Source organism: Heterodontus francisci, chromosome 30, assembly GCF_036365525.1.
Source record: "Heterodontus francisci isolate sHetFra1 chromosome 30, sHetFra1.hap1, whole genome shotgun sequence".
NCBI classification, from domain to species: domain Eukaryota; kingdom Metazoa; phylum Chordata; class Chondrichthyes; order Heterodontiformes; family Heterodontidae; genus Heterodontus; species Heterodontus francisci.
This window is the reverse complement of record NC_090400.1, coordinates 33,431,336-33,448,713: the sequence shown is the minus strand read 5'-3', so window position 1 is coordinate 33,448,713 and position 17,378 is coordinate 33,431,336. Positions and strand designations below refer to the sequence as shown.

At 40.2% G+C, this 17,378-nt stretch overlaps 1 protein-coding gene across 2 annotated transcripts in view; it reads right to left on the bottom strand.

Annotated features, from left to right (window-relative positions):
• dhrs11a (dehydrogenase/reductase 11a) overlaps positions 1-17,378 on the bottom strand; it is a 137,198-nt gene that overhangs the window by 13,638 nt on the left and 106,182 nt on the right. For both annotated transcript variants that reach the window (XM_068010331.1, XM_068010332.1), the window contains exon 4: positions 607-736. In XM_068010331.1, the coding sequence (XP_067866432.1) occupies positions 607-736 (130 nt within the window). The remainder of the gene's footprint in view (positions 1-606; positions 737-17,378) is intronic.

Genomic DNA, 17,378 nt, shown 5'->3' with positions numbered 1-17,378 from the left:
TACTTGCCTTTATTAGCCGAGGCATATAATATAAGAGCAGGGAGGTTATGATGGAGCTGTATAAAATGCTAGTTAGGCCACAGTTGGAGTACCGTGTACAGTTCTGGCCACCACACAATAGGAAGGATGTGATTGCACTGCAGAGGAGATTCACCAGAATGTTTCCTGGGCTGGAGCATTTCAGCTATGAAGAGAGACTGGATAGGCTAGGGTCATTTTCCTTAGAGCAGAGAAGGCTGAGGGGAGACCTGATTGAGGTATACAAAATTATGAGGGGCATAGATAGGGTAGATAGGAAGTAATTTTTTCCCCTTAGCGGAGGTGTCAATAACCAGGGGGCACAGATTTAAGGTAAGGGGCAGGAGGTTTAGAGGGGATTTGAGGAATGGGTGAATCTGGAACACACTGCCTGAAGGGGTAGTAGAGGCAGGAACCCTCACAACAATTAATAAGTATTTAGATGAGCACCTGAAACGCCATAGCAAACAAGGCTACGGGTCAGGAGCTAGAAAATGGGATTAGAAAGATAGGCTTGAAGGTCGGCACAGACACGGTGGGCCGAAGGGCCTGTTTCTATGCTGTATGAGTCCATGAGTGTTAACTTACTGTGGTACGAATGTGGCTCTTCTGGTCATGCAGTTCATCGTGAATACCGGCTGTCAGTGCAGTCACAGCACACTTTGTAGCAATGTAAAAGTGGATAATGGCATCAGAATATGTAACGTGACCTACCACGCTGGAGGAAAACGAGAATGGAAGCGGTTACAAATGTTCACCTTGGAACAAAGTTACAACACAACTCATGAATAGCATAGCTCTTATAGTGCTCCCTTCCCACAGATTTGCCTAGGAAATCTGCCAAAATTTTATCAAATTACTTTGAAAAAGTATTTTAAGTCCATTTTATCTTGCTGGCATTAAAATGAAAAGTTTAATCAATTTAATTCAATGTAAATGGATTCTAATTATTCTGTTGCTCACATCCAAGCCAGTTATGTCTTTTGATTATAGATCAGGGAACAGGAGCACCATCCTAGCTTTTCTTTACATTTAGTTATAAGCTTAAGAATGGTTTTATTAATGCAATATAGAAGGGCATCTACTGATTGACACACCATCTCATTTGGAGTCTGGGCTCATACGTTGTCACAGCTGATGGGGTAAATATCTCTTTCCACCAGTTGGAAAGATCCCAAGTGAAATAAGTTTGGAAGTCACATGCCTCATGGAAAGAAGATCACCTCATAAGTTTGGCCACAATTCAGCAATAATTAACATCTCACTCAAAATGGTCACAGGAAATGTAAGTGCAACATTAAGCTAGAGAACAGCAGGTGATCTGTGGTTTTGGTTAAGTTACATTGTTAAGCCAGTTTTGGAAGAGATTCATCCTGCAGCTGTGCATGCTTCATGCTGGGAGTGAAAGAGTATAATCATGTATAATACAGATCAACATATAGTTTAACAGAATGCAAATTATTCAGTTATGGCTCTGGGCCAAACCGAGAGCTATATCAACATTAATTTGTACCACACAGCATAGTAAATGTATAGAGGTTTGTTTTAACTTTTTATTTTCAAAAATGTACATCTTCACATTATTTTCTATGCCACTCTGAATATATTAGCAAAAAGAGAATGTTGTCCCAAATTGATCCAAACTACAGAATCTTCTAGGGTCTCCAACTCCTTTTTCTCCTCTTTCTCTTGGCAACTGATTCACAAAATGTTAAAAGCTGCAGCATTTCCTTAAAAGTAGTTTTTGATTTTTGGCATTTATAGAAAGGGTCAGTTTACACAAGGGTTTTACTCTGTGTATTGGCTGTGCATGTTGTATTTTCCTACATTACAACAGTGATTACACTTCAAAAGTATTCCATTGGCTGTAAAGCACTTTGAGGCATTCTGAGGTTGTGAAAGGAGTTATATAGATACAAGTCTCAATTTCTTTTTATGTAATCTGTTCAAAATTGATCACGAGACATTAATTTGAAGGTATTGTGTAAGTGATTGATTCTGTTATTTAAGCTTATTAGCTACATTTTCTATTCTTTTTCAAAGTACAAGAAGTACTTTCAATGGAAATCATGAGTTTTAACTTTACTTCAGTACCAGTCTTGAGCATTCTCTCTTTCAATCATAACTTATCTAGAGACCAAATCCCACAGGTAGCAACTTACTGTAGCTGATTCACTTGGACAGACCTCTCCATTCCAGTATGTTCCAGGTCACATATACCAGGCATGTTATTCACATAATCATGCAATGACAGCAGCTCCAGATTAAGATCAAAGAATGTGTAAATGGATTGAAAATAATGAAAGAGCAAACACAAATACAGCAGCATTCCTGCTGTACTTAGATTTATTTTTAGATAAACCTTTATCGGTAAGAAATCATTTTATAAAACATTTAAACATATGACCGGATGTTTACATCATTCTTGCATGGAACTGACATTAGTCCTTTCTAGTTTTTGCACTTGTATTGACAAAGCGTGGTGGGTGGACCACGTTAATGTTGACAAGACAACTGACATGCTAAATATTCACTTTGAGTACAGTGGGTGTGATATCATTCATAAAATGTATTTCACTGAAGCCCAAAAAATTTAATTAAATTGTTTGTGATTGAGAAAAGTTGAAATGATCATATGCACACAACATTCAAATAGTAAGAGCCTGACATTTTCAAATCAGTCACACAAGATTGTAACTAATTACTCTTCGTGATATCATAGCATTATTGAAACAAGGCCAGGCATTCAGGGAGGATTTAACACACTGGACAAATCTGGATGTCTCCTGTCTGAAATAAAAGTAAATCAATGTTTTTAATATTGAGATAGAAACAAGTTCAAGGTAGCGCTTTCACCCGAGTCAAAAGGTTGTGTGTTCAATACCTATTCCTAGCACATGAGTACATAATTCAGGCTGACTGCATTGGCAGTGGTGCTGTATTTTGGCTGCCTTTAAACTGATGCCCCATCTGCCTCCACAAGCGGATGGCAATATTCAAACAGCACAGAGTTTTCTCTCAGTATATCAGTCCACAACTATCAACCATAGATTCACTGGCCGTTACATTATTAGCAACTTATATTTATATATAGTTATATATATGTATATAGTTATATTTATATAGCATCTTTAACATAATAAAACATTCCAAGGTGCTTCACAGGAGCAATATGAAATATAGGACACCGAGTCACAAAAGGAGTTATTAGGTCAGATGACCAAAAACTTGGTCACAAAAGTAGGTTTTGAGGAATGTCTTAAAGGAGGAAAGTGAGGTGAAGAAGTGGAAAGGTGTAGGGAGGATATTCCAAAGATTGAGGCTCGGCAATTGAAGGCATGACCACCAATGGTGGAGCAATTAAAATCGGGGATGCACAAGGCGCCAGAATTAGAGAGGTGCAGATATCTTGAAGTGTTGTGGGGCTGGAGGAGATTACAGAGAAAAGGAGGGACGAGGCCATGGAGGGATTTGAAGACAAGGGTGAGAATTTTAAAAACAAGATGTTGCTTGACCGGGAACCAATGAAGGTCAGCGAGCACAGGGGTTATAGAGGAACGGGAATGGAGCGAGTTAAGACACGGGCTGCAGAGTTTTGGATGATCTCAGGTTTACAGAGAATAGAATGTGAGAAACCAACCAGGAGTGCATTGGAATAGTCAAGTCTAGAGGGAATGAAGGTACGAATGAGGGCTTCAGCAACAGATGAGTTGAGACAGGTGATGTTACAAAAGGTTGAAATAGCCGGTCTTAGTGATGGCACAAATATGACGTCAGAAACTCATCTCAGGGTCAAATGTAACACCAAGATTGCAAACAGGCTGCCTTAGTCTCAGCCTGTTCCCAGGGATAGCGATGGAGTCCGTAACTAGGGAACGCAGCTTGGAGCGGGTACCAAAAACAATGGCTTCAGTCTTCCCAATATTTAACTGGAAATTTCTTCTCATCCAATTAACTAAATCTCCTTTATTTGACAATTTAAAAAAAAAAGAGGCTTGATTAATATTCAAGTACTGTTTAGTCTCAGACTATCCCATTTTGATTAAAATATAGGACTAGAATCTAGCTTTTTACACGAACACAGCAGTAGCCAGTTCATAGGTTTCTTCAAATCAGTGTCCCCAGTCCCAGTAAGGGCCAAAGCTTGCTAAATCTGTTGTCCATTTTACACACAGGATAATGCATAAATTAATCTTCATCTTTTCCAGTCCCATAGTTAAAGACTTGAAATTGGCTGCAATTTGCAGTTTTCATTGAGTTAAATGGTTTGGAAAACTGAGACAATTTTATGTTCACATTTGAATGCAACCAACGTGATTAAAAAAAGACCCCTTTCTTTTCTACAGTACTGTAAACTCATGCGTCTGACCATTAATACTCATTTACTTGTGGCTAGGCAACTATTAATGCTCTTTTATTGAAATGCTAACATTGGCCTCGGAGAGGTCAGAGACAATGAAGGTATTTAACATATACCGCACAACCTTTAACACCATTTATATATGCAAGTGAATTGCTCATTAATATCTCATTCAAGAGCTCATCATCCAATTATTCCATTTTCTCTACAGTGAAGATAACCGCAGACTGATTAAATGGTGCACTTTGAGAACAGAAGGCCTGCACTGAGGAGTTAATTAACGGTTGTTTGCTTTGTCTTTTAAGCAGCAGTTCCTGTTTCCTAACTATTTTGTTAACACAGGCAAACATTGTACTCACTGATATCACTGACACAATATCCTTTTACATCTCAAATCTCTCATTAATATTCCAGTCCAATAACATTTTGTTGACAAATGTCATCTCCGTGAATTTGGCATAGTAAAAAGCAATTCGATCTCTCTCACACCCCTGAAATAACTGCTCTTCCTTCAAGTCCAAGGAACTCAGCAAGTTTTCTCGTTGCACACAAGATAAGAGTATTAAGAAACTCAATTACTGAAGGACTACACTTACATTTTACATATCCTGCAAACGTCTAGAACTCTGTCACCTGCATCCTGTCCCATACAAAATTTTACTCACTTATTATCTGTCCTTGATGAGCTCCATTGACTCCCTTGTATCTCAGCACATGGACATATCTACAAGACCCTCCATGGCCTTGAACCACCCTACTTCTGCTTACATGGCTGCTCACATCCTTTACTCTTCCAACTCTGGCCTATTGTGCATTGTCCCCTCCCTCTACGCCACCATCAGTCCGAAGAAGGGTCGCTGACCCAAAACGTTAACTCTGCTTCTCTTTCCACAGATGCTGCCAGACCTGCTGAGTGATTCCAGCATTTCTTGTTTTTGTATCAGTGGCACTGCTTTCAGTTATCTCTCCCCCACAAACTCTCCCTAAATCTGTATGGTTTGTTACATTTATGCAACCTTCAAACGCCTCCTTAAAATCTACCTTTTTGACCATCTTGCCTAATTTCCCTCCTATTTCTTCTAGGGTCTGAGTCTCAAATATAAAGCAATTTGTGACTTTCTGCTACGTTAATAGCTTTACGTGATGATTAGAAGTTACTGTAGTTACAACATCTATAATGAAAAGGATATGTGGGGTGTGTCTCCACTGACTCTCCCAATATCAGGTCTTAACCTCTTCAATGGAACCTTTATAAAGCTTTGGTTAGACCCCAACTGGAGTATTGCATCCAGTTCTGGTCACCACACTTTATGAAGGATGCGAGGGTCCTTGAGATGATGCAGAGAGATTTACCAGAATGGTTCCAAAGATGAGGGATTTTACCTACAATGTTAGGAGAAGTTGGGGTTGTTCTCCTTCAAGCAAAATAGATTGAGGGGAGATTTGATTAAGGGGCACAAGATTAGGACTGGTTTAGATAAGGTAGACAAAGAAAAGCTGTTCCCATTAGCTGACGACACAAGAATAAGGGGATAGAGATTTAAAGTTTTAGGCAAGAGATAACAGGAGAGATTCAAGGAAGAACTTTTTATGCAGCAAGTGGTAATGACCTGGAACTCGCTATCTTCGATGGTGGTGGAAGGGGAGATGATCAATGATTTCAACAGGGAATTGGATGGGCACTTGAGGGAAATAAACTTGCAGGCCTATGGGGATAGAATGGAGAATGGGACTGACTAGATTGCTCTACAGAGAGCCAGCATGAACTTGATTGGCCGAATGGCCTCCTCCTGTGCCATAATGATTCTATGACTCTATGTTATGCTTAAGTAACAGGGTACCACAAACCTGTCATTCATATACTACATGAGTGAGCAATTTATAGTGTGAATTCCAGGTTAGGTAATCCACCTCAGGATTAAGAATGACTTCTTAGTCTACTTCAGCAACAGTAAACACCTCATATTGGCTGAGACACAGAGACACAGGTCCTGGAGTCACAGCCCATTTTGTGGCAATCTCAGCTACAAAGGAGGAAAAATAAAACAGTGGAAAACAAAAGATACAAATTAACACACTACTCATGCTGATTTACATATGCTAATATTGTTAGGCTGCGATATTGATAGTCATTGTTCCAATAACTCTTTAATGTTGCATCTCTTTAAGATCACTTAATATCTCTTCTCAATCCATTGATGCCACTTACAAAGTCAGTTGACCGCTTACCATAGTATCAATGTGAGGTTTCATCATACTTAATCCTGCCATGTTCCATCTGTAGCGATGGTTTCAGCAACTTTTACTACTACACAAACATGTTCATCAGCAGCGAACAGAACAAAATATCTACTTGTACTGACAACAAGAACGTAATATGGTTAGCTATAGCGTCATGCTAGACCCCCACCTGCCAAGAATGAGGCACATTAATTTTGTCATGAACATTGATTTTAAGCTGTTACTGGAGTGAAGAAAGGACTTGTTAAACAGATCAGCCGTGGCTGGAAAATATATTTGCATATTAACAAAGAGTGTTTAGAAAGACAAAGCAGCCATTTCCTGATACATTCAACCCACAATGGACTTTTGATCACCAGACGTTGAAGGTGGGGGAGCTTGCATTCCAGGTTGACTGCTAAGATGGCGGAATACACAAATGGGCATGGTCAAACCAGCTAGTCACATGACTAACCTGCTGGGCAACCTGAGTTTTATTGAATTTGTACAGTTTGGGCGAGTCTGTTTGCTCCTGGACTGAGAAGATCTCTCTCCTGTCTGCTCCCATCTCTTTCTCACAAGCCCTTGAATCCACATGAACCCCAAGAGTGAAAAGTCTCCGACAGCAAACAAGGTTTAAGAATAATACTGGGCCCCAACAAAAAGCAAGATCTACCTACAATCAAGGACTCTACAGTAAGCTTGAAGAACTGTAACAACTCTTCAGATATTGCCTCAAACTTTTTCACTTTATTTTTCTTCTGCTCTTTTCATCTCTATTTGCATGTGTGTATCACATATGCATGCTAGTGTGGGCGTATTGTGTATCCGTAGGCACTAACCGAATTAAGAGTTTAATAAATTTCAACTTTTCTTCTTTAAATCTTCGAAAGCGGTGAACAAAGATTCACCAAGGGGGAGCTAAAAACACGTTATGTTTAAAACTAAACCCGGTTACGGTAAGGTGGAGGCTGAAAGGGAGCCCCTAGACCTTTTTCTCACCTTGTCATAACATATAGGCATAGGCATTCAGGTACAAGAGGACCACTATCCGTGAGACTATTTATTGATTGAATCTTCATTCAAGACATTGTACAAACCACATGATCATGCAGTATTGTTAAAGATTCATGCAGCAATCAAAATGTAAAATCAACGGCAAACTGATATAAAAAAGATAAATACAGTTCTTGTGGAAATTTATAATTCTTGCATTGTGAATTATCTAAGAGAAATGAGATGGACTCAACAAATCTTCAAAAAATGAAATGGCAACATTGCTGAAATATTAAATTATTGAATGGTGACAAAATCATTCAGTAGAGAAATACATAAATCACTGGATGAATAACAGCAAACGTATTGAAAGAAATACAAATACTGGATGAATGAAGGCAAAATTATCAAAAACAAAAAAAAACTAGATGAATGAAGTCAACATCACTCGGCAAAAGATTGTGTAAAACTATAGTGGCGTTAACTATAATGTCATTCTGAATTGGGAAGATCATTACTGGACACAAGACGTGAAATCATTAAATTGATTCATTGCAAGCCTGTCATCACATCAAGAGACACAGATGATGTCAGCAAACACCTCTACACTGAAATGTCACTGCGATATATGTTTTGTAATATGGGGGGAATTAATTTAGTTTTTAGCAAGCATTTATGACCAAATATGTCTAACCTCATGACCAATACCCATTGCCAGCTCTGTCCATTTACTTGCTGCATGAGGACATCAACGCCAAAGGATTAAAAGTGAGTAGTCATTGCCACAACTATTCATCAGGAAATAGTGTAGTAATTTATACTAAATAAAAACAGTACTAATTACATCCCTATTTTTCATTCCAGTACCAGAAAGGATGCCAAAATGATCATCACTCAGGGTTTGCAGCATCATAGGATCTCCATACCTTTAACCTTTTGAGTCTACCTGCAGACAACATAGAAGGAAAGAAGGAACTTGCATGTATATTATATATTCATTAATGGTACACCAAAGCCAGCATGTATTGACTATCCACATTAACCTAGAGAAATTGGTAGTGAACTGTCTTCTTGAACCACTGCAGTCTACATGGTGTAGGTACACCCACAGTGCTGTTAGGTAAGAGGGTTCCAGGATTTTGACCTAGCATTGAAGGAATGGCAATATACTTCCAAGGCAGGATGGTGAGTGACTGGAAGGGGAACTTGCAGATGCTGGTGTTCCCATGCGTCCGCTGCCCTTATTCTTCGAAATGGCAGAGGTCATGGGTTTGGAAGATGCTGTCGAAGAAACCTTGGCAAGTACATCTTGTTGGTGGTACTGCAGCCACATTGCACCAGCGGTGGAAGGAGTGAATTTTTAAGATGATGGATGGGTTGAAAACCAGGGTGACTACTTCATGCTGGATGGTGTCGAGCTTCTTGGAGTTGCATTCATTCAGGTAGCTGGACAATATTTGATCACATTCCTGACTTGTGCTTTGTAGGTTGTGGAAAGGCTCTGGGGAGTTAGCAGGTGAAACATTCATGGCAGAATACCCATTCCCTGGACTGCTTTTGTAGCTGATCCATTTAAGTTTCTGGTCAATGGTAACCTCCCAGGATGTCAATGGTGGGGGATTTGACACTGGTAATAGCGTAAAATGTTATTTTGGGGGGGGTGGATGTTTATTGCCTGGCACTTGTGTGCCACAAATGTTACTTGCCATTTACCAGCCCAACTGGATGTTGTACATGGCTTACTGTATGCGAGCACAGGCTGCTTCATTATCTGAGGAACTGCAAATGGAACTGAACACTGCAATCATCAGTGAACATCCCCATTTTTGACCTTATGATGGAGGGAAGGTCATTGATGAAGCAGCTGAAGATAGTTGGACCGAGGTTATTGTCCGGAGGCACCCCTGCAGTAACGGCCAGGGCTGAGATGATTGGCTTATATGCTGCACCTTTCATATCCTCAGAATGTCCCAAAGCACTTTACAGCCAATGAAGTACTGCTTTTTGGCAGGGCAGTCACTGTTGTAAAGCAGGGAAACATAGCAGCCAATCTGCATACAAGGTACTACAACTATGAGAGAAATAACCACATAATGTGTGTTTTTTAAGTGGTGTTGGCTGACGGATATATATTGGTCAAGAGAGCAGAAAAATTCACCTTTTTCTTGTTCAAACAATTCAACAGGTGTTTTAGGTCCAGTGGAGAGGCTAGAGTAAGCCTCAGTTTAATTTCTCATTCGCAGAAGCACCTTCAACTATGCAGAACTCAATACCGCACAGAAGCGTCAGCTTAGAATACATGTTTGTCTTTGGAGTAGGGATTGAATCCACAACCTTCTGACTCAGAAGAAAGAGTGCCACCACTAAACCAAGACTGGCATATATGTAGCAACATTATGTTACTGATTTGTGCGACATCAACTGGGGAAAAAAAGGCAGCATCAGGGGTCCTGCCAGGTTTAGTTTACCACACAACACACCGATTACAGCAGCGTAATTCGTTCTGATGCTGGTACTGCTCGGAGGGATTTGCACGACACAAACCACCTCTATATAGAATTCACTTCACAGCAACTTTACATTGTGAATGAGATACTTACTGAATTTCTCTACAATGCAGTGAAAGGCATATAGTTATAATCAAAACATTGAATTCATTTTAAACTAAAAGAATCCAGGAAATGCTCAAATTCATTTTTAGAATGCAGGAACTGTTTAATTTCTATTTTTAAAAATGATCATGAAAATCTGTAGGAGAAATGAATGTTACAATTTGTGAACAAAAATAAGAAAGTTTCATGAACATAAAGCTCTTACATACTTTTTGTACATTCATTTACTGGTTATTGACTTTAGAAAAAAATAATTAGAAAAAATATAAGAATCAGAATCTTTTGTAAAAGTTGTGCAAGCTTAAGTGTGGAAGACCATGAAAAATCACAAGGATGTGATAAGTTGGTTATAAATGCAGGTTCCTTATTTCCCTACTTGTCACAGTAACTTTTGATAAAACCAGAATCTGATCAGTAATGGCTCTTCAACAAACTGCAGCATCTGATATACATTGAAGAGGTGTAAAAAATGGTGGGATTCCATTTATGAGAAATCAACAAAATGCACAGGGATAGTAAGTGTTAACAAACAGACCAGCATGTACTTGGTGTGGCTTATTCCAGGCCCACACATCACAGACTGCTGGAAGATTAATATAAACATCTGTTTACAAAGCTGTAATCATACAGGCGCCACCTTTTGATGGGAAATCATCACTTGAAATAATATAATTTTTTTTTTAAATAATTTGGAATTGTTTTTCAATATAATTCCTGTAGGCAGGCAGCACTACAAAGAAGCTGCCCTGAGCAACTCCACTTCTTGCCTACATCACACTGAAACAAAGTACAAATACTGTCAGGCAAACCACCACCACCACCTCCCCCCCCCACCCACCCCCAACTACCAAGACTGAGGCACACATTATTTCGCCACATGAACATTAAAATTTAAAATTGAAAGCCCGGATTAGAAGGACATTTGCATAGTACAAGCAGTGTTGGAACAATGGGGACCCAGTCATTGCTTCCCCAACACACAGAAGTAGTAGTCAGACCAGTTTTAGTCACATGACTAAATGGCTGTTGCAGAGAATTTGAATTTCCAACAAAGGATTTTAAACTGAGACAAAGCCATGTGCTCATGGAGTAAAGATCTCTCCCGGAACTGAAGCAAGAATTACAGCCTCTCCTGTCTGCCTGCTTCCATCTCCTTCCCTTGTGAAAACACGTGAAACTCAAAGAGAGAAAGGTTTCCTACGTGAACAAGGTTTTGAGACGACTACTGGGCCCCAATGAAAAGCCAGACTACTTACAAAAGTAGTGAGCTCAAAGCACCATAACAAGGTATTGCCTCAAACCCTTCTCTACCGTATTTTCCTCTTCTCTTTTCTGTCCCTATCTGCATGTGATATCGCGTGTGTATGCTAGCATAGGCGTGTTGTATATCCGTAGGCGTGAACCATATTAGAGTTTTAAGTTTTTAAAAAATTTCATCTTTCTTCTTTAAACCTGAGAAAGTCTGTGTGAATTGGTTTCTTTGTCCTATAATTGGAAAACTGTGAACAAGGATTCACAAAAAGGGGAGTTCAAAACACGGTGTTTTTAAAAATTAAATCCTGTTACAATAAGATCAGGTGAAGATAGCAGCAGATCCCTAGACAAATTTCTCAACTGGTCATAACACATTGAGAGGAGTTAATGATAACAGAGTAATCATTCTGTTATGAAAAAATATACAAAGAATTTTTTTTGGGAAGCAAGCTCTTGGTTTTCCCCCTTTACAGCATATTATGGCAAAAAAGAACCACTTTTTTAGGGATTAATACACTGGGACCCCACTGTAGAGTGGAATTTAGTATAACGGGTCCTTTTTGGACCCAAAAATGTTTCGTGTAAATTTATCATTTCAGAACATAGTTGAAATATAAATGCTTCACAAATGATTTGGAACCAGCCAATGCGATGGCAGCCTCGTGACTAATGCCGAGGGCATACATATATCCGGTCCTGTTACTCGAGCTCAAGCTAAGAGGTTTTTCCACCAAGTGAATGGAAATACCAATGCCTCAGAAGTTTGGAACCAGCAAAGGATGGTTAGCAAGGTTCAAGGACCAGCATGGCATTTTGCAACTTACTATATCTGGAGAACAACAGTCTGCAGATGAGCCAGCTGCAACATCATTTCCTGCTGAATTAAAGAAGATTTTACATGAAGAAGGATACACTGAAGAACAAGATGCCCCTCTACTACAAAATGTTCCCAAAGAAGAATCTAGTGACAAGAAATGACACCAATAAAATGTCCAGACTTAAACAGTAAAGATGAGGTTCACAGTCCTCCTTCGCTACAACAAAACTGGTCGACACAAGCTGACTCCACTCAACATTGAAAAATTTGCCAAATCACGTTGCTTCCATCATCTAAACATAAAATCACTACCATGCCAATACTCAAGGATTCAAGCCTGGATGACATCATCAATTTTTGAAGACTGGTTCCACCATGAATTCGTACCAAACGTCAGAAAACATCTCAGACAGAACAAACTACCGATGAAGACCATCGTGCACACCCACCCCCAGAGAACCTGGTAATGAGATGGGAAGATCAAATGCATCTATCTATCAAAAAACACATCAAAAATTCAATCACTTGACCAAGGCTTCACATCACCCTTCAAATGTTAACTACAGATGAGAACTGACCAAGAGAATGGTGGACAGTAAGGATGAAGTGACAACCTGCCTGAAGGAACTCAACCCGAAAGAGCAAATCTACATATGTGGCTGTGCCTGGCAAGAAGTGCTAATCAACTGCATCAAAAAGCCCTGGGGACACACCATGAGTGCTGCATTCAAGACAGAAACAGTGACAACAGGGAAGATTTTGCAGGCTTCACTGAAGAAGAAATAGTTGAAAGCGTGAAGAGTGCTGTGGACTACGATGGATTCAATGACGACGAGCTAAACATTGGTCTGATTTGGAGCTGAATGAGATATTGACAAAATCAATGCATGGCTGAATATCAATGCCCAAGAAGCAACCAATAAGACAATGACATATGACCAAATATTGGCCAGTATAACAGATCCAAACACTAGAGACATCAAGTAAGCTAAAGATGATGACGATGATGCAGAGACTGAGTAACCGCCATCATCCCACACAGTCATCAACTACCTAGAAGAATCGCTGAGATGGTTGGAAGCTAACAAAAAAAAAATCAACTGCTGCAAGTGTGACACATCTTCACAATATCCTACAGCTAGCAAAGGCAGAGGCAAGGAGTAAATGTGAACAGTTAAAAATTACTGATTTCTTCAACATGCATCCATCTGTTCAATAATAACTGATTGTACTTGTATATTCACGTTACCAGGAAAAATAAAATTTATTTGAATTGATTGTAATAATTTTTGTTTTATTATTCTGACTACAAGCTTTTGAACGTTGTAACGCGGTCTCACCTGTAACAAGATCTCAAATTTGCACATATGAGGCACTGAGTGGAGAAAAGACATTTCCTAACAGGGCTCACGAGAAAAGAAAAAGCTGAGTCACTCTCACAGATTCCTAAATAGTTCTCAGCAGCTGGTTATGAAGTGCCATTGCTATAGACTTGTGATTCAGCTGCCTTTCTGCCTGCCATATTGACTGATACATTTGGAGCATATGACAAAATGATATGGAAAAGATGTAACATATTGCAATTATATTCACCTAACCTTATGCTATTTAAATGTAACACACCTTCAAATTATTTTTTTGCCAAATGATTATGTAACTTCTTTGGTCCTTAATGTAGCAAATAGAACTTGATATACAATAGTGGCATACTCATAAGGAACACACCATCTTTTCCTGTACAAGTAACTAGGTGTAATGACCAAGAAGATAGATGAAAACCTCAATAAGCCAAACCAAAATAACATTAGGCCCAATTTGCTATATCTGGGGCCTCAAGAAATGCAATAATGAAGGTTATATTTTCAAAATTGCCCAGTATTTTTTATGGTTGCAAGAACAGCTCCAGCTCTGAAGGTCTGTAACATTAAATCAATGCAGTTTTGCTGTCAATAAGCAAATATTTTATATTTCAAAACAATAGCTTCTTTAACATAAAGGGTAACTTCTATTCCTAAATTATACTTAAAACAGATGTAACAAAAAAGGACCACCACAAATTTTTAAAAATCTTAAATTCAAAGCACTGAACTTTCATGGATTATTGGGTCTGTACCATTTCTGCAGAATGTAACCCACTGATTTGATTTAAAAAGACACCCTTGTTTCTAGGTCATAAGGGACAAAAAAGAATTTGGAACAGTTATTGCAATGGAGGGAGTTGGTCAAATGTCAGTCAATACCATGACTATGGGTGTACTTTAGCTATGTTGCCATTTGCAATGTGTGCCCTGTCCAAAAAAAAAAGTATCCCTATAACAAAAAGGGCAAGGACCAAAAACATCATTTCTCCAACACAAACTTTTTTTTGAAGGAAGGAGAAAGAAACATAGAAAATAGGAGCAGGAGGAGGCCATTTGGCCCATCGAGCCTGCTTTACCATTCATTATGATCATGGCTGATCATCCAACTCAGTAACCAGTTCCCACTTTCGTCCCATACCCTTTGATCCCTTTAGACCCAAGAGCTATATCTAACTCCTTCTTGAAAACATACAACGTTTTGGCCTCAACTGCTTTCTGTGGTAGCGAATTCCACAGGCTCACCACTCTCTGCCGTATTATAGACTATGACCCCTGGTTCTGGACTCCCCCACCATCGGGAACATCCTTCCTGCATCTACCCAGTCAAGTCCTGTTAGAATTTTATAGGTTTCTAGGAGATCCCCCCTCACTCTTCTGAACTCCAGCGAATGTAATCCTAACTGACTCAATCTCTCCTCATACGTCAGTCCTGCCATCCCAGGAATCAGTCTGGTAAACCTTCGCTGCACTCCCTCTATAGCAAGAACATCTTTCCTCAGATAAGGAGACCAAAATTGCAGACAATATTCCAAGTGTGGCCTCGCCAAGGCCCTGTATAATTGCAGCAAGACATCCCTGCTCCTGTACTCGAATCCTCTCGTTATGAAGGCCAATCTACCATTTGCCTTTTTTACCGCCTGTTGCACCTGCATGCTTACCTTCAGTGACTGGTGTACGAGAACACCCAGGACTCGCTGCATATTGCCCTCTCTCAGTTTATAGCCAGATAATAATCTCCCTTCCTGTTTTTGCAACCAAAGTGGATAACCTCACATTTATCCACATTATATTGCATCTGCCATGCATTAGCCCATTCACTCAACTTGTCCAAATCACTCTGAAGCCTCTCTGCATCCTCCTCACAACTCACCCTCCCACCCAGTTTTGAGTCATCTACAAATCTGGAGATATTACATTTAGTTCCCTCATCTAAATCATTAATATATATTGTGAACAGCTGGGGCCCTAGCACCGATCCCTGCAGTACCCCAATAGTCACTGCCTGCCCTTCGGAAAAAGACCCATTTATCCCTACACTTTGTTTCCTGTCTGCCAATGTTCTATCCATCGCAATACATTACCTCCAATCCCATGCGCTTTCATTTTACACGCTAATCTCTTACGTGGGGCTTTGTCGAACACTTTCTGAAAGTCCAAATAAACCACATCCACTGGCTCCTCCTCATCAAATCTACTAGTTATATCCTTGAAGAATTATAGTAGATTTGTCAAGCATGATTTTCCTTTCATAAATCCATGCTGACTCTGCCCGATTCTACCACCGTTCTCTAAGTGCTCCGCTACAAAATCTTTGATAATGGACTCTACAATTTTCCCCACTACTGACGTCAGACTGACTGGTCTATAATTCCCTGCTTTCTCTCTACCTCCCTTTTTAAATAGTGGGGTTACATTAGCTACCTTCCAATCTGCAGGAACTGTTCCAGAGTCTATAGCATCTTGGAAGATAACCACCAATGCATCCACTGGTTCTAGGGCAACTTCCTTAAGTACTCTGGGATGCATACCATCATGCCCTGGGGATTTATCAGCCTTCAATCCCATCAATTTCCCCAACACCATTTCTCCACTCATACTGATTTCCTTCAGTTCCTCTCTCTCGGTAAGCTCTTCACTCCCCGACATATTTGTGTCCTCCTTCGTGAGGACAGAACCAAAGTATACATTTAGTTGGTCAGCCATTTCTTTGTTCCCCACAACAAATTCTCCTGTTTCTGACTGTACGGGACCTACATTTGTCTTCACCAATCTTTTTCTCTTCACATACCTACAGAAACTTTTACAGTCAGTTTTTATGTTCCCCGCGAGCTTGCCCTCATACTCTATTTTCCCCTTCTTAATCAATCCCTTGGTCCTCCTTTGCTGAATTCTAAACTGCTGGAGGGGCAAAAGGGGGTGAGAAAAGTTCACCCTGCATGACTGGGGAGCAAACCCCTTTTCAGTGTGGATTTTTAAAAAATTCCTTCATGGCAAGTGGGCATCGCTGGCTAGGCCAACATTTATTGCCCATCCCTAATTGCCCTCGAAAAGGTGGTGGTGAGCTGCCTTCTTGAACTGCTGCAGTCCTTGGGGTGTAAGTATACCCACAGTGCTGTCTGGGAGTTCCAGGATTTTGACCCACTGACAGTGAAGGAATGGCTATATAGGATGGTGTGTGGCTTGGAGGGGAACTTGCAGGTGGTGACGTTCACGTGCATCTGCTGCCATAGTCCTTCTAGGTGGTAGAGGTCACAGGTTTGGAAGGTGTTGTCGAAGGAACCTTGGTGAGTTGCTGCAGTGTATTTTGTAGATGCTGCCACTGTGCGTCAGTGGTGAAGGGAGTGAATGGTGAATGTGCTGGATGGGATGCCAATCAAGCAGGTTGCTTAGTCCTGGATGGTATCGAGCTTCTTGAGTGTTGTTGGAGCTGCACCCATCCAGGCAAGTGGAGAGTATTCATTCACACACCTGACTTGTGCCTTGTAGATGGTGGTCAGGAGGTGAGTTGCTTGCCACAGAATTCCCAGCCTCTGACCTGCTCTTGCAGCCACAGTATTTATGTAGTTGGTCCAGTTCAGTTTCTGGTCTATAGTAACCCCCAGGATGTTGATAGTGGGGGATTCAGCAATGGTAATGCCATTGTACATCAAGGGGAGATGGTTAGATTCTCTCACGTTTGAGATGGTCATTGCCTGGCACTTAAGTGGCAAGTAACATTCGTGCTACACATCAGCCCAAGT